This window comes from Mustela putorius, unplaced genomic scaffold, assembly GCF_011764305.1.
Source record: "Mustela putorius furo isolate JIRA1106 unplaced genomic scaffold, ASM1176430v1.1 tig00000129_pilon_pilon_pilon, whole genome shotgun sequence".
Classification (NCBI taxonomy): Eukaryota; Metazoa; Chordata; class Mammalia; order Carnivora; family Mustelidae; genus Mustela; species Mustela putorius.
The window spans coordinates 48,846,316-48,872,133 of record NW_025421290.1 but is presented as its reverse complement, the minus strand read 5'-3'; the positions used below and the strand labels follow the sequence as shown (position 1 = coordinate 48,872,133).

At 61.3% G+C, this 25,818-nt stretch overlaps 1 protein-coding gene across 3 annotated transcripts in view; it reads left to right on the top strand.

Annotated features, from left to right (window-relative positions):
* Window positions 1-25,818, top strand: part of BEGAIN (brain enriched guanylate kinase associated) — a 45,548-nt gene that overhangs the window by 6,261 nt on the left and 13,469 nt on the right. For 2 of the 3 annotated variants that reach the window (XM_045073733.1, XM_045073721.1), the window contains exon 2: window positions 11,452-11,480. In XM_045073733.1, coding sequence (XP_044929668.1) covers window positions 11,467-11,480 — 14 coding nt within the window. In that variant the 5' untranslated portion in view covers window positions 11,452-11,466. Of the gene's footprint in view, window positions 1-11,051; window positions 11,481-25,818 lie in introns of those variants that run through there. The other variant, XM_045073726.1, reaches the window with a different exon arrangement.

The window sequence follows — 25,818 nt, the reverse complement described above, 5'->3', positions numbered from 1 at the left end:
GCTGATGGCAATAGAGTTGGTGATAGAGTTCATGATGGAGATGATGGTGGTGGTGGTGATGGAGTTCAAGATGGCAATGATGATAGGGATGGAGATAATGATTGAGATGGAGTTGGTGATGGTGATGGTGATGGTGATGGAGATGTGATGGTGATGATAATGGAGATGGTGATGGTGATGATGATGGAGATGGTGATGGGGTGGTGAAAGAGACCATGGTGGTAATGGAGATGGTGATGGGGCAGGGGCTGGACAGCCACTGCCAAGGGGGCTATCCAGGTGCCAAGGAATGGCTATCAGGGGACTGCACGGCTAGGGGGATGCTTGGTTTTCTAAGAGTCTGCAATCCATGCTCTTCAATGCTCTCCTCCCCAGTTCTCAGCCCAGAAAGGGGCCACTCCAGAACTACTTACTGAGCACTTACTATGTGCCTAGGCCTATGTAGAGAGTGAGGATGGAACAGAGCTTCAATTCCTGGGGACAGAGAGAATGAACAAATGATTGCAAATGTACCCTTTGCAGTTGGGGGCTGTGCTATTAGAAGTGCAGGGGTGACAAGAGGCTCTTGCAAGGGGACTTGATCTGATCTGGGGGCTGCAAGGGGACAGGCTGATGACTCGGGCCCTGAAGTTAAATGTGAATTAGGTGAGGAGACAGAGGGAAAGAGACAGGGAGGGAGAGTGATTCTGGTGGAGGGAACAGCACATACAAAAGCCCTGAGATCAGATAGAGCTTAGCACAGTCAGGAACTTGATGAAGGTTCCAGGCCCTTAGGTGCTTCTAAAGAAGACATTGGCTGGCAGGGATTGGCAGGGCATTATGATCATGTGACATTATCTAGTTATTTGGTCTGTGAATTTTAAAATTCACACTGGTATGTTTGTGGGATGGACCAAGCTGGACCAGCAGAGGGTCAGAGGCCTGGGGGGAGGTGATTGCAGGTACACAGTGAGACATGGTGGCATCTGGGACGAGCAAGGTGATGTCGGGGATGGAGGGAAGTGGTCAGGTCTGAGAGGAGCTGAATTGCCAGGGCCTGCTGGTTGGAAGGGGGAGGGGGAAGAGAGAAGGAGGAGTCCAGGCTGCTCCTGTGGAGCTGAGCTTATGGAGTTTTTCAGACATTCAGCCACAGATGCTCTGGGGACATTCAGAGAGGTGTCCAATTGAGTCCAGAAAAGAAGGGGTCCCAAGCACTTGATAAGAGGCATCTAGGCACCACCAAGTGGGCAGGGGCCCCAGGGTCACAGCCATGAGTAGCCACTGCCAAGGAGAGTCAAGGCCAAGCTCTGAGCAGCACCAGAAGCCCAGGTGGTAGTGATGGCCAGCAGCTGGCCAGCCAAGGGCCTGGGGCTGCCATCCTGCAGTGAGACTTCCTTTGACTCATGCAGGTACATCCCAGGAAGGAGTCCTGTTTCGTATCTTCCCGGGCCTTTTCTCTAAGTTAATCTTCTCCATTGTACTCCCCATTTAATTACACTCTGGGACCTATGTGCCAAAGGCTCTTCCCTCATTGCATTACCAAACACTATTCTTTGCCTTATCCCCTGTGTATTGTTGAGGAATGGCACACACCTGCTAGTAATGGAACCTGGAAGTAAGTAACTACAGCTCACAATAGACAAGTTTCTCTCAAGTTAAAGCACCAAAGGCAGGTAGTCCAGGGCTGGTGTGATGACTCGGTAGCCATTAGGAGCCTAGGTTCCTTTTGCTTTTCTGCTCTTCCCACCTTTGTAAATAGCTTCTGCCACAAGTTTGCCTCGTGCTGCAATGTAGCTGCAATAGCTCCAACCATCACTTCCATGCTCCAGTTAAGAAGCAGGAGGGTGGGGCGTGGGAGCAAAAGAAGCACATGCAAGCTGTCTGATCCCTTTTAAGGAGCTCTGCCTGAAGTCACACCCAATAACTTCTGTTTATATATCCCTGGCAATCCTTGGTTGCAAAGGAGCCTGAGAAATGCAGTCTTTTAGCTGAGTATCTTTCCTTCCCGAATAAAATGGGTTCTTTACTAAGGACAGATAGGAAAACAGTGGGCAACTGGCAGTCTCCACCATACCCTCCCATTTGGCCAGATCAATGATGTTCTAATTTCCCCTTATTCAGGCCCTGTGCTCACCCTGTCCTGGCAGTTGTCACAGCCGTCTCTGTGCTGCCCACCTCTCCATCTCCATGCATCCAACACCACACCTGGCAGAGGAGCTGTGAGTGGCGTATGTGAGGCCCAGGCCAGCCCCTTCCCTGTACACAGCAGGAGCTCATTCAGTGCAGGCTATCTCCCCCACCCCCACCCCGGCCCATAGACATAGAGCTCAGGACATGACCTTCTCTGTAGCACTTTCTAAGCCCTGAAGCCCAGCTCTCACTTAGTGAGAATCAATGGAGGGGGTGGGATCCCCCCTGCCACGTGCTCTCTGGATCAATGGCAGGCAGGGATTCAGCAGGTCGCTCTGGCCAATGAGGGCAGGTGGCCCTGACCACACCCTCGCAAGAGGCCAGGGGATCCCAGTCCCGTGGGAGAAGAGAAGTGAGAGTCAATGAGGTACTTGGAGTGGCTTGACCTTGGACTGACTAAGGAGGATGCTCTCCCGGGCGGACTCTCAGGCCGGGGGCCCTGACCCTGGCAGCCCCAGGAAAGAGGGCCACAGCTCCTTCTTGAAGCCTCGGGCCACAGCCCCGAGGAAAGAAGCATGCAGAGAGGACGTTCAAAGCCGCGCACCAAGTCCCGCTCTAGGCCAGAACCCCGAGGGCCAGACACATTGCCCCAGCTGGGCGGTGGGACCAGGCCAGGAGGAGACACAGGCGTCAGCCGGCCTGTGGTCCACCCCAGAGCCCCTGAGCGCAGGCAGCAGGACTGCCAGAGGCCCCCTTGCCCGGCTGTGCCGCCGAAGAGAGGCCAGGCTGCCCTTCTCCAGGTTCCTAGATGAGGTCACTGTGCGAGTGCTGGATCCTGGGACACTGGAGGCCTTCCGGGGGCCCAGAGGCCGTAGCCCGGAGCCCTCTGGGGGGAAGCAAGACCCAGGCCCTGCCCAGGAACCCCTCACAGGAGCTGCGGGCCCAGAGAAGACCCTGGCCTTGAACCCTCCGCTGTCCCCAGCTGAGGTTGCTGGCAGAGCCGGGCCAGGCCGGGCCGTGGAGACTAGCGGTTCTCGAATAGCCGGCGGCAAATATGGGGGCCCAGCGGCCTCCCCCCGAAAGCCTCCAAACCGGGTGAGTCTTGGCCTCAGCCCATCCCCCTTCGGGCAGCTCAGCAGAGGCTGCTGGGGTCCCCTCCCTCCTCCTTCCCTGTGTCCTTTCTCCATCAGTCCTGGCTGACCACCTCCGGGGTCCCTCATCACACCCCTTTTATCCTCTCTGGGATGGGCAAGACCTTAAGAACCAAAAGAATGAATCTCTACGGTGACATTTCTGGCTTGGGGCAGGCGGATCGTTGTGACCCCGGCGCACATGAATTTTTGCCTCCGTATTTTATCACAGGATTTCATCTGATTGTTGCTTTGAATTTTTGCATTTGAGACCCCTCCATGTGAGGTGGTATGTCCCTGTCCTATCGGGCAGATAGATAGATCCATGTCCTTCACTAATTCCCCCATTTTATAGAATTGGAAACTGAGCTTCTAAGGGGCTGCTGCGTGCCCCAGGTCACATGGCGGGGGTCTGGGCTGGGACCGAGGTCTTCAAATCTCAAAGCAGGTGTCTTTCTCGACACCTGTGCCCCACCCACCCTGCGCACCCAGACGCCCTGGCCTTCCCGGAGATCTCATTGTGCCGAGCAGAGCCCCACGAGCATGCACACCACCCTGGTGCTGACCTCAGTCTCCCCAACGATCTGTGTCCCCTGGGGCCAGGCGAGGACAGAGCCCCTTCCAGACTTCTCTGAGCGCAGGACCTAGGTGGGGCCAGAGGACCAGGTTGGCGGAACTTACAACCAGGACTCTTGAGGATGGCTTCCCTACCAGGACAGCTTCTTTTAAAAACAAAATTCTGGGTGTTCTTGTAACGCTTGATCCCAGGCACAGTGCACCCCCAGGAGGCTGGTGCCATCATTATGCTCCCAATGTCCAGAGGATGCAACCGAGACTCAGGTCATGGCAGAGCAGCCAGGGCCAGACCCAGGCAGTCTCAACCCCTCCCTCTGCCCCTCTGCTCCTCAGAGTCCCCTGCCGCTGCCCCCTCCCTGGCCCCCAGGCCCCTGCCTCATTCTCCAGGGTGAGCAGGGAGCAGCATGGCCAGTAGGCAGCCTTCCCTGATGGCTGCCGGGCCCGCTCCCCTGCGCCCAGCCCGCGAGCTCTCAGCTTGAGCCAGACTCAGCTCAGGGACCCCTGCCGGCTGGTCATCACGACAGGTCACCACCCACTCTGGGCTTCGGTTTCCCTGGCCAGGAACAGCAGGCAGGAGTGGTCATGAACCTTCTTTTGCCTTGTCACAGGAAACGCACCCAACGGGTGGCCTGGCAATGGGGAACCCCGCCTCCCTGCCACTCAGCCCTGCACATAGGGCGGCCCTCGCTCTGGGGATACTGGGCCCGGGCTGGGGGGGGGGGGCGCAATGACACCCAGGCCTCTGGAAGATTCCGTACAGCATGGGGAACCCCTGCTCCGAGTCCCCTCTGTCCCAGCCGCACATCAGGTGCTCAGATAGGAGGGCCAGAGAGCTACCAGGAGCAGGCCTGTTTCACAGACCAGGAGCAGCTCAGAGAACAGCAGAGCTCTCCATCCTCCAGGGTGCGTGGGGGCAGGAGGGTTAGAGGTCGTGGGTGAAAGTGCCCAGCACACAGTAGGAGTTCAGTCTCTGGCACGGTGATAGAAGGTCATGCTGGTGGTCACTTTGCTGTGTGTCTCCTGCCCTCCCGGAGAACTATTCCCAGGCTGGGGGGTGGGGCAGACCCCTGGCCTCCAGTCCTTAACCTGAAAGCCCTTTTTTGAGGATAATGCCTGGAGTTTCACCATTCCCACCTGAATGGAGGGAGGTGGGCAGCTACACACCAGGGGAAGGACCTGAATTTTAGGCCGGACTCTGTCCCATCTGTCTGAGTGGCATGGGTGACCCTGGTTCTCCCCTTCATTGTCTAGCAAACACGAAGCCCCAAAAAAGACAGGCCTCTGAGACCTCCAGCTCTCATGGTCCCCAGGCCTGAGTGACAGCATGGAGGACCGAAGCCAGCCAATTCCTGAGGTCAGGAGAAGAGAGCAGGAGGACCAGAGCCAGGGTCCTGGAAGGAGAGGCAGGCTGGGGGCTCTACCCAGGTAGAGTGGGTGACAAGACCTCTGATGCCAAGCCTGGAGGTTCCCAGACCCTGTCCCACGGGCTTTCCCACTGAGTGACCCCGACAAGTCCCTCCGCCCTCCAGGGCTCAGTTCCCCCCACCCCGCCCCGTCTAGCTAAGCTGGCGGGTAAGTTAGGTGTGGACGGTGCCTCTCTCTAGTGGGAGCCCCCCGAGGTGCCTCTGGGGGGGGGCAGCTGCTTCTCAGCTCCCCAACTGTTGCCACGTGGGAATGTGGGCCGGAGTTGCCAGATCTTGCAAATTTTCAGTAGAAGCCAAAAATATGGAATTTAAAATGTAAACTCTCCCAATTTTTAAATGTTGGCTCAAATGTTTTTTAAAAAATTTTTAAAACCTCTTGCAGGCCAAATACAACATGCTGGCAAGCCAGATTTAGCTCCGGAGGCCAGCTTGCAGCCGCTCGGCTGGGATGGAAACCCGAGGCCCTGCCTGAGGCTACCATGGAGCCCAGGGAGAGGCAGGCGGGGTGGGGAGCCAGACGGGGCGCAGCTCAGCTCAGCTCAGGCGGCGGCCAGGGCCTCTGGAATCCCAGGAAGAAGGACACTCCCAGCCCCATCTGGAGGCACCCGTGCCAAGCCAGGACCCCAGTTCAGCTCCCTAACTTACTGGGGGTACCTGGGACAAGCACTCACCTCTCCCTTCCATCGAGGAGGGCCGGGAACACACACAGCTCACCTTGGTCCTGGGACGAGGGTATGGGCAGGCGACCTGCTATGTGGCCAGCACAGGCCAGCCCGGTGGGGGACGCTGAGGGACACGAAGCCTGCTTCTTAGCCAGGACACGGTCTGTGAACGCCGGTGTCCCCTCCTCTCCCGGAAAACCCCGCTCTCCTCCTCCGCTCCTCTGCTGCGCCTCCGTGTCCTTCTCAGGCTCCACCCCTCGATGCACCCTGACCTCCAAGCAGCATCTCTACACCCCACACTCACTCCCGTGGTATCTCCTCCAGTCCTGTGACTTTTAGTGCCGCGTCTACCCCGGCCACTCCCAGATTCACATTTCCTGGACCTGTGTGTCCCCACTGGGGCGTCTGTCAGCCTTCCAGCCGGGAGCACCTGTCCCACCTGCACCCTCGCCCCGCAGGCCTGGCTTGCCGCTGACTGCACCTCTGGGGCCCCACACTTACCCTTCAGTGCGTCCCACACACAGCGACGCCAGGGACAGTCCTCTGTTTGGCCCTGTGGGGATCCCTACCCACCCAGGACAAAAGCCCAAGTCCTGATCGTAGCCCGTGACACACACCTTTGCTCCCCACGGGTGACCAGATGCTCCCAGACTCACCAGTGCCCCCCCCCCCCCCGCCCAGAGTCTGCTGCTCTCCTGAGCCCCCTGTCATGGCTCTCCCTTCCTCTTGGCCTCCCTTTGGACAGTTCCAGCCAGCCCCAGGCTTCCCTCCTCCCCAGCAGACACTGGGGCTGCGGGGGCGCTGTGCTGACCTCCCTAATCCACATTCTAGTGAGAATATCCAAACCGTTGGGGCACGGAGCCCGTTCTCTGCTGAGTCCCCTAGAACAGGGCACATGGTCCGTGTTTGTTGAATGAGGGCAAGAAGGCATCGCAGAAGGCTGTCCACCCCAGATCGTGAAATTGAAAAGGCCGCCTCTCCAGAGGAGCCCTATCCCCAAGATAGTCCCTTACGCACTTGCAATGTCCTTTGAAAGTTTTCCATGCTCCCTAGATGTGGGATTGAGCTCAGAGAGGTTGAGAGACTTGCCAGAGGTCACACAGCTGCATAGGAGTCTTCATCAGTGGGAGGTGGGTGACCTCTGTGGTAGCCACACCTGGGATTCGAACCCCCCACGCCCCCTCCACATTGTTCAGCTTGTTTCCTCCCCTGGAGTTGGAAGTCGGGGAGCACGATAACAGGGAAACTGAGGAAGCCAGAGACCTGAGTGGATTTATGGAGACCTCGGCAGTGGAGCACTAGGGTCAGAGTCTGAGAGGCCAGCCCCCAGCCCCAAGGGAGGACAGGGACTGGCCCAGGGTCACATGGTGAGACAGAGGCCAAGCTGGGACCAGAACCCAGGCTCCCTGTGTCCCAGGCCTGGCTCTCAGCACCAAGCAGGCCCGTCCCCAGACAGAGACTCCCATTCCCTCTCTCTGTAGTTTGGAAACAGAAGGATTTGGAGTGGAATGGGCAGCAATGCAACCCAGCCAGATGGTCCAGTGGAAGAGTGACACACCGGCTGGCGGGGGTGGGGGGAGTGTGGAGCGGGAGGACCCACAGCCTCAGAGGGGCTCCCCAGGCAGGACTCCGTGCACATGCGCCCTTGGGCTCAGGCACCACCTAGCTTGGGGAGGGTCACAGGGTGGTGAGTGAATGATAGGAGCCAGGAGGCCAGGAAGGCACTCAGGGCGCAGAGCAGGTGCATCTGGGGGAGGGGGGAGGGAGGAGGGGGAAGGGGGAAGGGGCAACTGCTGCGGTTCTGGTGTCACCGCTTGCCACTGGAGGCCCTCTGTGCCCGGTGCTGGGGATAGAAGCATCGTTCGAAGGGCAGGGGCAGAGTGGGAGGCAAATGACCAAGGAGAACACTGGTGAGATGAGAAGTCCTTTGGTGGGCAAGGAGCTACTCCAGATGAGTCGTCAGAGACAGAAGGCACTAGCCACTCGAGATCATTCCAGGTGCAGGGAAGACGTGCAAAAGCCCTGAGGCAGGAGCCAGCTGGGTGAGCTTGGGACCAGCAAGGAGTCCCGTGTGGCCGTTGTGTGCCAAGTAAGGGGCAGGTTGGAGGTGAGGTCAGACGGTTAGGTAGATTGGCCTCCCTCCATTGCCTCTTGGGAGCTCCTCCTGTGAGCCACTCACGTGCCTAGGTGCACTAGGAGGACGGCCTTCTGGGGCCAGGACAGAGAGCAGGTGGGCTGAGGCCAGGAGGGCTCATGGGATGTTTTGGGGAAATAAGGTGGCTACTGAGCTGGACCACCAGGAGGGATCAAGGTCACAGTGTGCCGCAGGAGGAGGCGTGGGGCCATGGGTATGGGAGTCCCTGGAGAAGAGTGCTGGGATCCCACTTGCCTGTAGGTCCCTAGAGGGGCCAGAGGGTATGTCCTGCCCCATCATTTCACACTGAGGACCCTGGACATCCCACAGGACCCTCATGTTCATAGCCATCCTCGGCCCCCTCTGGCCCAAGACCCGGGCGGTGCCCCCATTCCCCTCTACCCAGCCCACCAGGCAGGCCTTGGCTTACTTTAGGTGACTTGGAATAAGCCCATTTCAGGCTCTGGTCTTGTTTTTCTCATCCGTAAAAGGGGCATTTCAGGAATATTCCCAAATCTTGTGCTTCTGAATTGCAGAGTCAACTTGAACCTGGAGGTCTGGCCCCAACACTAAGACCATTGCCAAAGGCATAACACCTCCACAGAGGGCTGGCCTCACTGCTCCCCAGCCACGTACAGCTGTGACTGCTTATCACATGGGCATCCAGAGCTGCGTCCAGGCTCCCAAACCCTGGGTGAAGCGCTAGGCTAGCCCTGGGCCAGGGCCCAGAAAGGCCCTGCCCCAGGGGGGTACGCGTCTGGTATGGAGACCTAAACCAAACAACTCCACTGGGTCTCCATAGAGGGCTGCCTGGAGGAGGCGATCTTTTAAGGATGAGGGCACAGGCACTGGGTCTGGGGAGAATCTGAGTCTTCGTGGAAGGGTCAGAGCCAGGCTTCAGGGTCTGGAGTAGCAGCATGAAGGGAGGGGCTCCAGGGTGCCAGGGCTAGACCCCCTCTCCTTCCCCACAAGCCTTCCTGGCCTGCTCCCTCCCCCACCACCAGGACAACTCAGCAGCCTCCCCAGAGATGTCTTCTTGGGGATGAAACTCCCAGACAGACCTTTTAGAGAAGCTGAAACATTCACTATAAATAATTAATGCTAGATTTTTTAAATTAAATTTTAATACATTCTTATTAATTTTAGACAAACTCCCTGGCAGGTCATTCACTGTGAGTGATTGAGACAACCAAAGACATAGGAGGGGTGCCCCTAGCCTTTGCGGCTGGGGGGGTGGGGAAGGCCTCTCTCTCTGAGGGCTGGGTTCCAGGCCCTGCTGGGCTGGGTTGGGCTTTGGCCTTTGCTTTCCTTATCCGTGAAATGGGAATGATGCCTTCTCTGCTGAGCTGTCCAGAGGAGCCACCATTTTGGGGGCGGGGGGTGTCGGGAAGGTAGTGCCAGTATTTATCCTTGCCCCTCCGCGGAGGGGGAACTCCCAGGACCGAGTGGGGGTTTCCTTTCTCAACCATTAGCCCCCAGAGGGCACGGCTCACCTCATTGGCTGTCCGCTCCCACCGCAAGCACTTAGCCCAGAGCTAATGCCTGTGCACGAAAGCGCCGTGGGATAGAGGAACACTTGGGCTTTTGGGGTTGGGTATGAACCTGGCTGGGGCTGACCCCGAGGAAGCACGGCTCCTCCCACCCGGCGCGGGCCCTGTGGAGGCCAGGCCTGCTGGGTGCTGGGGGTGCCCCAGTGAAGGGACAGAGCTTCTGCCTGTAACTCACAGCCAGAGAGGACAGGCAGGAAAAGACACGCCACAGTGGTGTAGGATCTAGGCATGCCCTGTCCGTGCTTATTGAGCGCCTGCTGTATGCTGGGATCTAATGTGCGGAGCCCGGAGATGGGGACCTGGGAAAGGTGGGCTGGGACGGATGCGGGGGCTTTCGGGGGAGGCACTGGCTCGGCGGCCAATTCTCCGTCTTTAGGGGAGAAGGGTTTTTAGAGGGGGTCTGGGCTCGGGGTCTCCGACAACTTTTAGAGTCAGTGTCGTGTCTGGCGACCAATCCGGGCCCCCGGCGGATCCTTTCTTCTAAAATCCGCCCCCTCCCCTACCCAGCCCCTCTACTGCCCGCTGGTGCTGAAGGGCAGCAGAGCGCTTCGTCCGCCTCCCCCTGCCCCCAACCCCGGCTCGCAGGTGAGGGTACAGGCCAGCGGAGTCCCGGGAGGGCCTGCCCGAGCACCCGGGGAGTTGGCGGCCGAGCCCGGCGGAGGCCCCCGGGCCGGGCCTCCTAGCTCGGCGCTGTTGGCCGGGCTGCGCCCTCGCCCGGCGGGGCGGTGGGGGAGGCGGCGTGGGGCCCGGACCGGAGCGGAGCGCGCTCCCGGCGGACGCGGCGGCGGCGCCCGGAGCGAGGGGCCGGGATGGGCAGTCATCAGTCTTCCCAGGTGTGTCGCGTGGTCCCTGGGCTCAGACCCCTGTCCCCCCTTAGTGCCAGTCGTGGCACGGAAAGACGGGGGGAAAGCTCCCGGGAGCGGCCTCTCCCGGGCGATGGAGAGCCCGCCCCGCGCCCCCCGCTCCGCGCAGGAAGTGCGATCCCGCCCGGGCCGCTTGCGGTCCCTATCGGTCGCCGGCGCCCGCAGGGTTAACCGCAGCGGGTGGGTCTCCCCGCCCGGCGCGCGGAGGGGCTGCCCGGCTGTGCGGGGCTGGGCAGGGAGGGTCTCCTAGCCGCGCGCGGGCGGGTCTGCGCAAGCCCGGCAGGGAGCCCCGCCGGCGAGCCGGGCGCGCAAGGGTTAATCCCTCGGGCCCGGGAGGGGCGAGCCAGGCCCAGAACCCCAGAATCTGAGGGCAGCGGGGTCTCTGACTGAGCAGTCCGAGGTCCCAAATGCCATCACCCTCGGATCGTGTTGAGTGTCGGGTTCTGCAATCCCGTATGGTTCCCAATTCCCGGATTCGAACATTCTCCGACTAGGAGATTCTGCGATTCCGGGCTCGGCTTCCTCCGGGAGGGAGCGCGGGGTTGGAAGGGTTAACGGGCGGGCCGGGGGGGCGGCGGGCGGGGAGGGCGGTGTGCCGGGAGCGGCGGGGGCCACGGCCGCCGGAGAGTTAACGGGGCCGGCCCGGGTCCCCCTTCTTCGGGCGAGACCGGGATCGCCCCGGGCCGTGCCATCCCGAGTCCCCGGGCTGGCCTCCTCTTCCCCCCGGGGGGCGTAACTCGGTGCCGGGGAGCGCGGCGGCCCCGGCGGGCTCACCTGTTACTCGGCCGCGGCCCGGCGCACCCCTGAGTCCCGGGGACCGCGGCCCGGGTCGGGGGCGGAGAGGGCAGGGGTTGGGGGCGCGCGGGCCGGGCTTGCAGCTGACCCAGCCGCGCGGGGCGCCCTGCCGCCGCACCCGCCCGTGCCCGCTGTGCCCGGCTCCGCCCGGCGCGGCCGCGGAGCGCACGCCTCCTGCCTGCTGACCCTCTCGTTTGGTTTCTCGCAGGCCTCTGCCGCAGACATGGAGAAACTCAGGTGAGTGCAGCGTCTCCCGGGCCGCGCGGCTCGCGAGGTCGGGTCGCAGTGGGGGCGCTTGGGAGTGGGGGGGGGGGGGCGGGAGGGCGCCGCCCGGGCGCAGCCACGGGGCCCGAGCCGCTTCGGCGGGGCTGGCGCGGGCCGGTGTACAGCCGTGGGGTGCGTGTGTGCGCGCTGCGAGACAATGGGGAGCCCCGCGCGCGCGGGGGCTCCTCGGCCCGGGCCCGGGGCGGCCGCGGAGGGGGGAGGGGGTGCACCGCGACGGCCTGCACGGCCCCCCCCACCCCCGCCCCAGTGCGCCGCCCGGGACTCTCGGCTGTCCCCTCCCCGGGACCCTCCGGGCTTCTGCGCCCGCTCTTCGCGCCGGGTCCCCGCGCCGGCTTGGGGTCCCCTCCCCCCCACTCCCAGCTGACAGTTGCCTGGTTCTGAGCTTTTAAGTTTCCGCCTCGTGGGGGCGGGGGTGGGGGATGGAGTCCTCGCGGCTGGCCAGCCGTGGCGGGCGCGTCTTGGAGCCATTTTGGGGGAATCCCGCGAGTCCGGGAGTGTCCCCTGAGGCCTCCCTCGGGGTGCTAAACTTTGAGCCATCGTGGGCTGCCCCGGGCTCCCTTCTCCGCCGGCCGGGGATCAGCCGATGTGAATATTCACGACTTCCTCTTCGACTTCCCTTGGCCACCCTGACCCCCACTTTGGGAACACCCCTCCTGTGTTTTCCTTCCGGAGTCTGAGCCGAGGCGTTGTGTGGGCAGCAGGCCCAGCTCTGACTGCTAGGTTTCGGCACCATCCCCCAAAGTCTGGAGGGTCTCTTGACGCCCCCCCCCCCCCCCTCCAGCTGCCCCTCCTCCCAAGGCCAGAATCAGCATCCAAGGGGAAAGCTGCTTGGTAGCCAGGACGCATATCCCCTGTGGGTCTGGGACCTAGCAGAGCCCAGGCTTGTTCCAGAACATGCCCCAGGGTCTCAGGGAAAGAGACCCAGCTGACCCTAAGTGCTGTGGGTGAGTTGGGAATGTCCAGGTGGGAGCCTGGGACAGGTGGGCTCACAAAAGCCAGAGTCGGGCTGTTCAGAGCAGGGCCATCTCCTGGCCACTGAGCTGGAGTGCAGGACTCTTTTGGTACCACTGGGCAAGGACATACTTGTCCCTGGCTAGGAGGAGGGAGCCTGGTCTCTTAGGTCAATTGGAGCTCAGACCCAAACTCTGATGCTCAGTCTGGCCCACCTGAGCATGGCCAAGGTCCAGGTGGGGCAGGTGAGGCCCAAAGAGATGATGAGCTTAGGCCTCTGACCTCAGGCCAGGGTCCTCCCTGGTCCCCAACCTTGGCTGTCATCTCACCTGTCTCCCGACCTGGGATGGGTCCCTAGGAAGAGGGGACACTGCTTAACTCAGCTGGGACTTGAAAAGTAGCATTCATGGGGCACCCCAAGACCAGCTTGGAGGAGGGGTATCCCTTCTGTGGTTCTCTGTGTCTTTCTCTTGCTCTCCATGTCCACCCACCCCCGTGTTCTGGGCCGTGGGGACAGAGAGCATGCAGGTGGGCAGGTGAGTGAGGGGGGAAGGGAGCCATCTGGGTAGACACACTCCCTAAGATGCTAAGGGCATCAGGGGCTGAGGGCTTCCCTGGGCCGAGTCCCAAAGGCGAGTGGCAGTAGCCTGGGCTTCTGGGCTGTTCTGGGCCACTTGGGCTTTCACCTGAGGCAGGATTTTGGAGCTGGTGGGGGTGGGGATCAGGACACAGCACAGCATCCCAGAACAGGGGGGGTCCTGACCTCCTCTCCTTCCACCCCCATGAGTGTCCTCAGAGCTGCCTTAAGGGCCTTTCCAGACCCTTCCTTACCAGCCAGTGCAGGGACTGCCCCTGCAGGGTTCCATTCTGCATTTAGTGCTGTTGGTGGGGGGTGGGGCAGGGGTCCAGGACCAAGAGGCCTCAAACGAGGTAGGGGAAGGTCATGGGGCTTGGGCACCCACAAAGCCAGTCTCTGGCCTCAGTTTTCTCATCTGTGAAGCACATGTCCTAATCATCCCGTGCCCCACAGGGCTCTTGGGAGAACGAGGTGCCTCACCTGAGACCTGGCCCATAGCAGGGGCCCAGGTGGGGCATCACTGTGGGGCGTCTGAACCATACTTCGGTGGGTTCCCTAAGCTGGAGAAGGTGCGTTTGTGGTCAAAATGAAGGGGTCTTGGGGTGTCCTGGACCCCACCTCCTACTCCCAGAGTGCAATTCTGCACTTTGCAGGCTGGGCCTGGGGATCTGAACTGAGCTCCCGGCAGGTCCTCCCCTCCCCCCAGCCTACAACATCCCACCCCCACTGTGGAGCCTGGAGTGAAGTCTAGCTGGAGGAAGGGTCCAGGAAAGGTGATGAGTGGACAAAAGGAACCCAGGGCTCCCTTCGTGGGTTTCCCCTGCCCCAGCCCCTCCACGGACTCCCTCTGCTCACCCCCCACCCCATACTGAAGCCCCCCTTCCCGGTCCCAAATAAGCTGCCAAGCCTTTCTGCCTCGGCCTGTGCTGTTCCCCCGCCCAGAACGCCTTTCCCTGTCACCTATTCTCTGTTGCTTTTGGGACTCTCTTGTCCCTCACTCTTGAGTGGAATCATTCCCTTTCTGCGTACTGAGTCCTGCATTGGGCACTGAGACCGCATAAGACCCAGGCCAATCCTCCAGAGCAGGTGGGGACACAGGCCCATCAACAACAGATCTTCCCAGGGATCCCAGGCCAGGGACAGTGGCTTGGGATATCAGGGAGGGCTTCCTGGAAGCAGGGGTATTTGAGCCAAGGCTTGAAGAATAAATAGGAGTTAGCAAAGAGGATAGACCAGAGAGAATTCCCAAGAGGCACAAAGTGCATAGGAGGCCCTAGGACACAGGGATGCATTCCAGGGGAAGCAGGGGAGGGGGTGGGGAGCCCCCTCTGGCATGTGCCCTGAAGGGGAGCCCCTTCTAGCAGAGGTCTGCCCCCTCAAGTCTTCCATCCCCAGCGCCCAGCAGGGGCTCACCCACGGTCATGCTCCCCCCGGTCTGGCCATCTCTGACCTGGGGTCCCGTGTCCCCTTGCCTTGCTCCCTCAGCCCTCCTGCCTCTGCCTGCGACACTTGTATTTGTGGCTGTTGGCGAGGCCGGGGCGCTGTCTGTTTGCAGGGCAGGGAGGTCAATCCTCAAACCAGCCCCTCCTCCACTCTCCCCTGCACAGGGTCCCCTCTGCCTTCGCTCCTGTGCTCCTGCCGTGGCCACTTTGTCTGCCGCAGACCTTTGGGCCGGCCCCGTCCCCTCTGTGATGTAGGAAAGTGGGTCAGCCACCGCAGGGACGGAGCAGGTGCCCCGGAAACCAGAACTCTTCCCGCTATGCGGCCCCCCTCCCTCTCCCCCAACCAGGATTTTTCAAAGTTGTGAACTGTGACCAGCATACAGAAAAGGGAATAAATATCTGTGCCGTCTAGAGATCAAGTTTAGAACGGCAGGCACCCGGGTCAAGAAGATGAATACCGCTGGCCCTCTAGGGGCACCCAACACCCCTCCCCTGTCCCGGCTCCCTCCGGCCCCCCAGAGGCCTGGGGGGGCAGGTGGCTGGCGTTTGTGACAATCCATTCTTTGTTTTCTGCCTTCTTCTGCCACCTGAGAGCGTCTCTGACTCTCTAACGACAGAGCCCCTTTTCTTGCCTGGTCTAGAACCTCCTGTCCACGGAGTCTTGCAGCCTGTGCGCCAAAGGCTGGCCTTTTCTCGCCAGAACAGTGTGTTTGCGTGCTGGCGGCGGGGCGGGGTGGCCCGCAGCTGGTGTGAGTGCTGTCCCTTTCTTCTCTGCTGGAGCAGTGGGGTTGGCTTCCTGCCTGGACCCCTGGGGACTGAGCTGTAGGATGGTCCTGCCCAGGTGCTCTGGGGGCCCATGTGCTGCATGGTTCGGGGTCCGCCCCACCCCAGGGCAGAGCTGTAGGGTCAGGAAGAAGGGGTGGGCCACGCTCCTAGTGCAGCCCAGGGCCGTTGGGAGGTCCATGACCTCCCAGCACTTGGCATCTTGGCATCACCTTTGGGGGCAGGGGGGGGGGACACGGTGCTGTTTCTCAGGATGGGGGGATGCTAACTGCACTCCCCTGGATTGGTGCTCACTGGGGGTTCCCCTTCTGTAAGTTCTGTGCGTGTTTTCCCACCAGGCTCTCTGACCAGCTTGTGGGGCTTCTTGGGCCAGGTCCTTGTGCCACTCACCTCCCAGCGGCCACTAGCTTCCCTCCCTTGAAGCGGTCCTGTGATGAACAAAGTTCTTAACTTTTTAATTCGGTTGAACGTTTTCCACTTGTCCTTTCGGAGTAAAGCTTTTTGCCCAGGGACACCCCAATGTTCGCGTCACTGCTCTTTGACGTACTGTGATGACTGATATTTGCTGTGGTTGTGCCCCTGCCAACGGCCACTCTCCGTGCTGGGGACGTTGTGGGGAAACACCAACCTGGTGTCCTGGACATAGACACAGACGACACGGCATGGCGGAAACGTCCAGTCCCACTGAGCTCCTCTGCCATGACTCTCCCCTCTAGCCGCCTGGCCTCCTTGCCATTCCTCAAGCACATTGGACAGGCTCCTGCCCCAGGGCCTTTGCCCAAGCTCTTCCTTTCAACCTGGAATGTTCTTCTCCGGATATCCATATGAGTCCTGCCTTCCCTCCTTCCACATGATTTTCAGATGTCAGGGGGACATCTGGTTTCCTGACTGCTCATTCCATTCATAATCTCAACCCCCTCCCTGCCCCCTCTCTGCCTCGATTTTCCGTGCCACCCGATCTCCAGCTGACTAGTGATTTGCTTTATTTTTTTTTTTATCTTATTACCCGTCTCCCCACTCCCCTGTCCAGAACACCAGTCCACTGCTGACCTCCAGTGTTTAGAACTGGCACATAGTAGGTGTTCAGTAAATGCTTCTGGATGAGGCCACACTGTGGCAAAACAGTGCAGAAGGAGGAGCCGGACAGCCGCTCCTCACTCTTCACAGTGCTCGAGAGGGAGCCTCTCCCTCGCTTGGGCCCCCTACCCGACTCCTTGGGCCCTCAGAGAGGAGTATTGTTTATTATTATGTTTTTGTATCATCCCCTGGGAGGCCCTCAGAGCTGCGAGAGCCTCTGGTGGAGGGATTTGGCCTCAACAGGAGGTGGGGGCCCTACTGAGACAAAGAGCAGGGAAGGGGGCCTTCTGGAAGGGGGAGGAGCCTGGGGCAGGTGGGAGCAGGGCACCTGGAGGCGGGTCTTAAAGGTGGGGCAGCTTCCTCACGTGGGGGCTGAGCTCTGACCTTCAGGAGGCGGAGGATTGTTGTGAAGGATCACAGAGCTGGAGGGCTCGGGGGAAACTGAGGCCAGAAAGGGACTCATCTGGATCTCTGGGGCCAGGAAGGCCACAGCGTCCCCAAGCATCAGGACGGTGCCTGGTTGGAAGAGGCCTGTCTGTGTCTGGACCACATGGTGCCGCCCAGCCCCCTGGGGATGCCTGTGACACCCGGTCCCCTCAGACAAGCAGGCTTCCCACCCTCCCTTCCAATGTCCCCCTCCTCCAGGCCACAGCAGCACCCACCCTGAAGCCCAGAATTGAGGACACACCTCTGACAGCTCCAGATCCCTGCTGGCTCCCCCAGAAGACCCAAACTCTTGCGTGGCGTCCGGGCCGCTTTCAGTGCACGGCTGCTCCCCTCACTGGTCGCTCAGAGGTGGCCCGCCCTGCCTCCCTCCACAGGGACCTCTTTTCCCATCTGCGAGTCTCCAGTGCCTTGGCCCTCTGCGTTGTCACTGTTGATGTAATTTGCTCATCGATCGCAGGCTTGACAAGTCTTTATTGAGCACCTACGGTTTGCTACAGGCTGTCATAGGCATGGAGGATATGGCAGTGACCAAAAACTTCCTCTCATTAGGGGAGACAGAAAACTTTTTGAAATAAATATCACGGTGACCAGTGCTGCGGAGACCAAAAATGTCCCCAGAACAGAAGGGCAGTGAGTGTGTTGGGGTTGAGGCAGCCCAGCCTGGGAGGCCCGCCACACACAGGGAGGCGATAGCTGGGTGCAGGCCTGAGCAGGTGACGGGCCACCACAGTCGTGGGGCGGGGGAGCGCTGCAGGCAGAGAAAACAGCAGGGGCAAGGTACAGAGGAAGGGGATGTCCTGCGAGAAATGGGGACAGCCCCGAGTAGCTGAGCAGAGTGATAAGGAGACCAGGGAGGTGAGGGGACCGGTGGAGGCTCCGGCTGAGTGGGGATGGCGGAGGGTTGGCCAGCAGAGCCATGGTGGGATCGGTTCTGTGTGGCGCGAGGGAGCACAGCTGGGAGGTCAGGATGGGGGCAGGGCAGGGACCAGGAGAGTCATGATGGCAGCTTGGACACCGCCGCCCCCCTGTCCTCCACCGGGCAGTGACCATGGAGGTGGGCGAGAGTTCTGGTGTATTCGGGAGGAGAGCGGACAGGGTCTCCTGATGGGTGTGAGGGAAGGCGGGGCATCCAGGACAACTCCTGGGTGTTGGGCCAGAGCAAAGGATAGAGCCATTGTCACCTGAGATGGGGAGAGCAAGTCGGGGACATGTGGGCTGCTGTCTTACCCATGGGTTTGGGATACTCCTGCTGCATACTTGCTCTGGGTAGGCCCCCTGTCCTGGAGGCCATCCGCATTCTCTGGGCAGGGTGAGCACGCAGTAGGTGCTCACTGAGGGTTGAAGGACTGGCTGCCAAGTCAAGAAGAGCTTTTCTGGGGACCAGCCACCTGCTGAGACCCATCTGATGCCTCCAGGATTGCCTTTGGGTTTTCTTGTTCCTTCCCTTCAGACTGCCTACTCTCTGCCTCTTGTCTTCTCCTCCCACCGGGCAGGCCCAGTCCCTCCCTAAGTGGGGGCCCCAAGGCTCTCTGCCCCACTTCTAAACCTGACCCTAGTGGAGGAAGATTTATGTGCTAATTCTTACTATGGTGTGAATGACTACCTTGCTTTGACTGCCCCCTTTGGGTTTCCAGGCACTACAAAGAGACCTTCCACACTGACTATTCTTTCTTCTTCTGCCCTGCCCTTCCAAGTCGCCTACCCTCACAGCACCTCTGAGTCCCCACTCTGGAAAGCCTCCCTGATAAAGCATGTGATTAAGAAGGTAGACTCACCTGGGTTTGAATCCCGGCTCTGTCACTTACTGGCTATGGGGCCTTGGACAAATTTATGTACCTCTCTGATTCTCAGTTTCTGCCTCCACAGAGTGGGCATCATAAGAGCACCTACATTAGAAGGTTGTTTCCAAGATTTCATTGTTACCATGGATCTTGGCACGGGGTTAATGGTCTGCCTGTTAACTGCCTGCCCCCACCCGCTGGTGCTGGGGCTGGTGAGCCAGTCAGGGAGCCAACCCCAGGGCAACAGTGAAGAGACCGTCTTGACGGAGTTGCTGATCTGATGTGGGGAAGACAAGATGGCTCTTGGATGAAGGCGGCAGGACGTGGGGCCGGGTCTCCTGGGGTCCTCAGCCCCTTGTCCCACATCCCTCATGGCCAGCAGCGTGTGGGTGCTCTGCTGGGGTCCAGTGTCCTGGCAGGAGAGGGTGGGGACCAGGGCTGGGAGACCATAGTGACGTCTGCAGGGGCCGCCCTGGGGTGGGGAGGCCATCCTGGGAGAGTAGCCTGTACTAGCCCAGTGCCCTTGAAAGATGCCCTTGCCCCTGGCCATGACTCCTCTGTCTGCCGATGGACAGCACCCCCAACCCAGGGAGGTGAGGATTCAGTGAGGACACACCAGTGGCACACAGTAGGTCTCGACATGCCAGTGGCGCACAGTAGGTCTTGACTCGCCCGTGGCACACAGTAGGTCTTGACGCACCAGTAGCACACAGTAGGTCTCGCTAGGGGACTGAGTAACTGAATGAGGATACTCTCAGGGAGTCGTTTCCTGGAGGAGGTCATGGTGGTCACAAGTGCCCACAAGTGGGTTTTGAATCTGAGGCCCAGAAAGGCGGCTCTTTCCGTCCTCATGGTGAAAACCCACCATCATAGCTCCCCTTTTCCTCCAGATGGGGTTTGGCCTCCTGGGGAGTGTCTCTTGCCCTGGAGAGGTGTGTGGGGAGGGGGAGGGGCAGGGGTAGCTGAGGAGAGGAGAGGAGGGCGGGGCCAGCCAGGAGCCCAGAGTGGCAGGGCATGGAGGGAGCGCAGGGTTGGGGCCCTGCGGTGTTGGGGTCACCACTAAGCCTCCCACAGCTCTGATGACCTTCGTGATCCCCAGATTCCAAAAAACAGGACCCCCACCGCTTCAGTTACCATGTGCCCATGTCTGTCTGCAGTGGCGCGCCGGCTGGTGGAGGGGCAAATGAGTGAAGCCGTTGTGGGATCCTTGGTGGGCGGCCATGAACCCCATCACCAATGTATTGAATGGTGGTGCCTTCTCAGCCGGGGGGCTCGAGGGCAGAATTTCAGGTGCTGGGAGGTTAATTTGGGAGCCCCTCATCGCCTGTGGGGCCAACCCCATGGTCATTCCATCCATCCGTCTCCCCGTGGGCACCCCGACTCTGGGTGGAGAGCAGGTCTGGCCTCGGGGCAGGGGAGGGGTCTGGGGCCAAGTGTGCATGGTTGCGCCTTCCAGGCCCCCCAGTCCAGAGGAGGAGACTCAAGAAAGAGCAGACGCGCAGTGCCCAGCTGGGTGTTAGGAAAGAGGGGGTTGGGCAAGGGGTGCCCAAGGAGCCCTTACAAAGCCAGAGGTTCTGGGGGGGCTTCCTGAGGGCTCTGTGGCTTGCCCCCCGCCAGAGTCAGCCTCCTTGGGCTCCCCTTCCTGGCTCAGCCACAGGAGGGAGAGCCCCAAGCCACAGCCTGGTGCCCCAAGGGAAAGGACCAGACACTTGGCCTGCACTCAGCGCCTTTGGCCTGTGTCTCCCCTGCCAGCACTGAGTCGGCCCTTCCCCCCAGGCCAGGGATCTGGGATGCACCCTGGCCCCCCGCCAGGATGTTCTCGGACCTTCAAGAAGGAGAAGGAGAAGGAGAAGGCGGTGCTCTCAGGACGGGGAAGGCTCAGCCCTGCCACCGTGGGCTCCGTTGGTCCCAGCAGGCTGAGAATGAGGACAGGCAGCATCCCCACAGAGCAGCGAGAGAAAGGGGCAGTCCTTAGAGGGTCAAGAGAAGGTGGTTTTTGATGTGGGAGAATGTTCTGGAAGAGAGAGAGACGCTGGTGGCCAGGGAGCAAGGGGGGAGTCACTGAGCCGCACCCAGAGGGGGTCGAGGGCTGCCAGCCACGCCAGCGGGCGGTGCCAGGTGTCGGGGCAGATGTGGGTAGGTGGCTACACCTGGCCAGGGACATCTGTGTGAGTTCCCTCGGGGCGGCTTCGCTTCCTCAGAGGGGCGGAGGGATGGGGAGGCTGAGCAGGGAGCAGAAGGTGTGAAGTCGCTTTCCAGGCGGGTGGGAGAGGGGACGAGCTGGGAATGTGAGACGATTCCAGGTCATTCTGTCAGATGAGCACAAAGCGAGTCCCAACAGGCAGCTGTGTGGTTTCCTGCTGTCCGTGGAGAGGCGGCCTTCACCAGGCTGGGGTTTGGTCCCAGTGCTCCCGCGATGAAGGGAGAGGCAGGGAGCAGATGAGGAGCCAGGTGCACGGGGACCAGGTGGGTGCTGGAGGGAGGGGCGTCCCCAGCGCGAGCTGGGAAGAGAGCAGGGTGTCGGAAGTGGGATCGCTGCAGGCAGCCAGCGCTGAGGAAGGCCAGCGGGGCATCCCCGCGGGCGTGGGAGCTGGCGTGGGTGCCCCCCCGCCCTTGGAGCGCCAGCCCTCTGCCACGTCACCCCCACCCCTGGTCATCATTGCAGCAAGAGTTTGCGTTGCCGCGTGCCAGCCACATGCTGGGGACCCACGTTGTCTGCCACTGATGGCCGCCTCTTTAGGGCCCAGAGTCCTCAGCCTGCTCCTGACGGGCCTTTCCTGAAAGGGCTGCTGGGAGCTCAGCTGAAATCAGGGCTGCCCGGAGGCCGTGGGCTCCTCCAGTGCCTGGCCGCCAGCCTCTGCCATGTGCCTGGTCTGGCACCAGGCTCTGGGACCCTGAGGAGGAGGCACAGACACAGCCCCTGTACCCAGACAGCACCCCCTGCATTGTAAGACCGGGACCAGGATAGTGAAGAGGGCATGTGACCCAGCGGGAGGTCTGGAAGGGCTTCCTGGACGAGGTGAACCCAAGAACCAACCAGCTGGGAAGGGGTGTGCTGAGCAGGAGGGGCAGCATGTGCAAAGGCTCGGGGTAACTTGCAGCCACTCTGTCCATGTGCCCAGGTCACCCTGCCATGTCCCAGCCCTGGGCACCTCCTGGGTCTGTCCAGCCTCCAAGGGCTCATTAGGTCACAGGGACCCCAGCTCCTGGCACGTGGTTCTGCCTTGGCAGAGAGAGGGGGACGCAGGTGCTGGGCTGCGGCCACCTGATAAGGTGAGGAGGGCTGAAGCGAGAGGGGGCAGTGGAACAGCCAGGTCACGGGGGGCCGTGGGGAGGGCAGGGATGACGCTCCTGCTGGGTGACCTTAGCGGGCCAGGAGAGAGTAGGACCCGGGCAGGTGTGGAGTTCAAGGAGCTCCTACATCCTCTAGCTTGAGCTGGTGACCCTTCCTGGCTGTGGGCCCCTAGGTCAGCCCCGGGACAGTCCCCTGTCCTGGGGCACATGCATGGGCACACACACGTGCCACGCACATGCACGTGACCTTCCCCAGGACCTTTGCCAACAGCTCAGTGATGGCGGTGACAGCCTGGTGTGGGGTCCCCATCTCCATGCCTCTGGCACTGCTGGTGCCCTTGCTACAGAGGGCAGCTGAGGGCTGTTGGGGGGCTCTGGGTGGGCATATCTGAGGCCCAGAGCCGTGCTGCTGGGGCCCCTAACTCCTTCCCTCTGGGGAGAAGCTCTAGGACCCAACAGGAAGCTGGATGGCGTGCCCTGTGGGGCTCCACGCCCACACGTCTGCCCCGGATCTGCTTGGGTCACCTCCCATCTTGGGCTCCAGGCCCCGCCTCCATCAGGCTGACCACAGGCAGCGCTCGCAGGCTCTCACAGGAGGGACGGTGGCGCCCCGTGAGCACGTGTGCCTGGGAGGTGGTTGGAAGAAAACCATGGAGCACAGCAGTCTGCATTAACACCTATCATCTCAATGTCAGGGGAAGAGCAGTTGACCTGGCATTGAATCCATGTGACCTCAGAGGGACCTCACTCCTTGATTACCATGAACCTCAGTTTCCCCATCTATAAAATGGGTGCAGTGCACACCTCCCTGTTGGGGCAGCCTGAGACTAGACAAGCAGCTTTACACACGTGCCTGGGGCAGGTGGGCCCTCGGAAGGTTCTGGAGATGTTGGTTGGCCGTTCCCGCCCACCTGCCCCTCAGGAGAGATCCAGCCAGGGTGGGCTCCCCCGAGGAACAGAGAAAAGACTCTTTGGGGGCCGGCAGGAAAGTGGGGATCGCCGAACACGGGCAGAAGCTGGGACACACTGCCGAGCTCGGAGGCGGGAGAAGGGACACCAAGGTCCTGATGGGATTGTCTCTGGCTCCTCCTGGGAACCCCGGTTCCAGAGGGACATCCTTCGGGCTGCGCTGGGCGCTAGGGACAGCCGGCAAATAAGGGGAGCGAGTCCCCCGGGCAGGCCGGGGAGCAGGTGCTGCCCCTCTGGACTGAGACAGAGTGGGGAGGGCAGGCTGTGCCAGGGGCCTGGGGCTTGAGGGAGAGGAGGGGCAGGCCCGGAAAAAAGCTGGGGGCGCATGTCCCTGGCCGCCCCTGTGGTGGGAAGGAAGGGGCTCCCGCCAGGCTGAGCGAGGGGGCGGCACGGGGAGGGGAGAGCCCCGCTGAGCCCCGGGGTTTTTGCTTGGGTTGGGCGCAGGTTGGGGGGATTTTGACCAGAGGTGGCCCCTGGTGTGTGGCTGCATTTCCTGGCGTGCCATCTAGCTGCTGGGGGCAGATCGGGATGCAGGGGGCGTGGGGGGCTGTGGGGGTCCCTGTGCTCGAGACCTGTGAGCAGCGGCCGATCCCTGCCCTGCGGGCGGCTGCCCCAGCCCGGGTGTTGGGGGACCCTGGGTGTGGAGGAGTTAACCTGGAGCAGGAGGGAGTGCGTGCAATCCGGGCAGAGGGGACATGGGGACAAAGTCACCAAGATGAGAAGCTGCCTGCAGCACATGAGCAGTGACAAGCAGTTTAGGGCTGCTGGAGCGTGACTGCTGGGTGGGGCCCGAGCTCCGGGAGCCGGAAGACAGGCTGTCCTGGGAGGGGGGTTGGGGGGGCGCTGCCGGGACACTGGGGCCCTGAGGCTCCTTCAGCCAACGTGCCTTGCTTGCGCCTTCCGTTGGCCTCTGCCCACTGCGCGCCTCATCCCCAGAAAGACTTTGGCCCTCCCGGTGCACCTGATCCGGTAACCTTGTCAACCCCGCAGAGCAGGGGAGGATTTTCTCCCCGCACCCCAGGGCTCCCCGAAGTCACTCTCCCCACACCCCAGGGCTCCCGGAAGTCACACGCCCTTCCTCCCCATGCCCAGCATGGCACCTGGTGCCATAGACATCAAGGGGAACAGAGAGGGCAAGCGGCCCAGGCCCGGGCCCCAGGAGGCCCGAGTGACGGAGGAAGGGCATCGGGAGGTAGTCACAGTCTGATGGGGACAGAGGAGGAAAGAGAGGGAACTTTCAGAGAGCAGGAACCAAGGAAGGCTTCCCAGAAGAGGTAACATTTGAACAGAGCCTCCCAAGAAAAAAGAGGCTCTGGGGACTGAGAGAAGCAAGGACCACTGTCTTGATGGTGGGTGTGAGTGTGGCCACATTTGTGGGATCAGCAGGAATGGAGAGGGCGGGGGGGGGGGTCCTTTCCTGCAGGGAGAGGAGGAAGGGGGCCTGGGGTGTGGGGCGGGGCGCTCAGGTGTGGCTAGGTGTGGCTGTAAGCCCCTTCCCCTCTCCCTCCACCCTGGACTAGTCAGGGGCAGCCACACTGGCCGCAGCCACCTGTATGATGGGGAGATGCGGTAGGAGGAGCGCCCAGCCCTCCCTCTGTCCCTTTCTCTGTCCCATCCCCTCGGACCCACAGCCCTCTGAGCTGGCCAGGCTGATCTCCCTATGAACTCCCTGCGCAGGCAGACCTCCTGCCCCTCCCAGCTGCCCTGCTAGGGTCCAAGGTGCTTCCCAGGACCATCTGGAGGCCCATACGGTCAGGTAGCCACTGTGCCCCACCTGAGGACACCCGTGTTCCGTGGGGGGAGCCCGGGGTCACTGAGGCCCCAGGAATGCAAGGCAGGCTGGCTTCTGCTGCCTGGGCCAGCCTCTGTCCATCTGTCCATCCAGTGGTCACCAGGCCCTTCAGCCAGCATGGGTGGGAAGGAGGCTTGCGTGCCCAGTGAGGGGGGACACTGTGACTGGTCCTCCCCGGGGCCGTGGCTCTGCCATGCCAGCCCCCACTGGGGCAGCCACTGGCCCTGGTGGCAGCAGGCATGGCCAGGAGAGCCCAGGAGGAGGCAGTTAATTCCCTCGTCTGCTGCCTCTCCGCTGCGACACTTAGGCAGGCTGTGGGCAGGGGAGCTTCTCCCTCCCTGCTCCCGTCCTCTGGCACAGACGCCCTGGGAGTGGGTGGCAGCCTCAGGAGAGGTCAGCAGACCTGGGTCTCCTCTCCTCCTCACCCCAGGCTGGCTGTGTGATCATGGAAGAGTTGCTTAGCCTCTCTGGGCTCCCATTTTCTCATCTCTAGGATGGTGGGGGAGGCACTCCCAGCCTCAGGCTGGGAATGAGCCTTTGTGTCAGAATAAGAGTGGGTTGTCAGCAAAAAAAAAAAAAAAAAAAAAAAAAAAAAAAAATGCCGTGTGTGACCAGAAGCAGTGTCTGGGTGAAGTCACAGCCGTGCCCCCTACTCGCTGGGCCTCCAGGCAAGCCCTGCCTCTTCCCTGGGCCTCAGTTTCCCCACAGACCCCAGCCTCCCACTACTCTTCTGAAAACCCATGGGCCAGGAGCCCCCCTGCGAGGAAGCCCTTTGGAGGCAGGATTGGCTAAGGGCCGGGAGGGGGACTCCCACAGACTGAGCTGTGGTCAAAGCCCCCAGGACAGACTGGCAGCTTCCGGATGTTCCCACGGGCACAGGCCTGTTCTGCGCCTGCTCTGTTCACTCAGCAGTATTGGGGTCATTGGCCAAGGGTGGACACTGGGGCTAGAATTTCAAAGTCCTGTCCACCCGGAGACCCAGCCAGGGCCCTGCCCACGGCCCCTCCTCCACAGAGTGCTGGGGCCCCAGCTCAAGAGACCAGGGTCAAGGGCAGCCCATCTTACAGGTGGGAGTCTGGGGGGCTTCCGGAAGTGGCGACCAGTGAGTGGGACACAGCCCAGGGCTTAGAGCTTCCCCACTTCCCCCTTGACCTGTCAAGTCTTTTTTCGGAGGGGG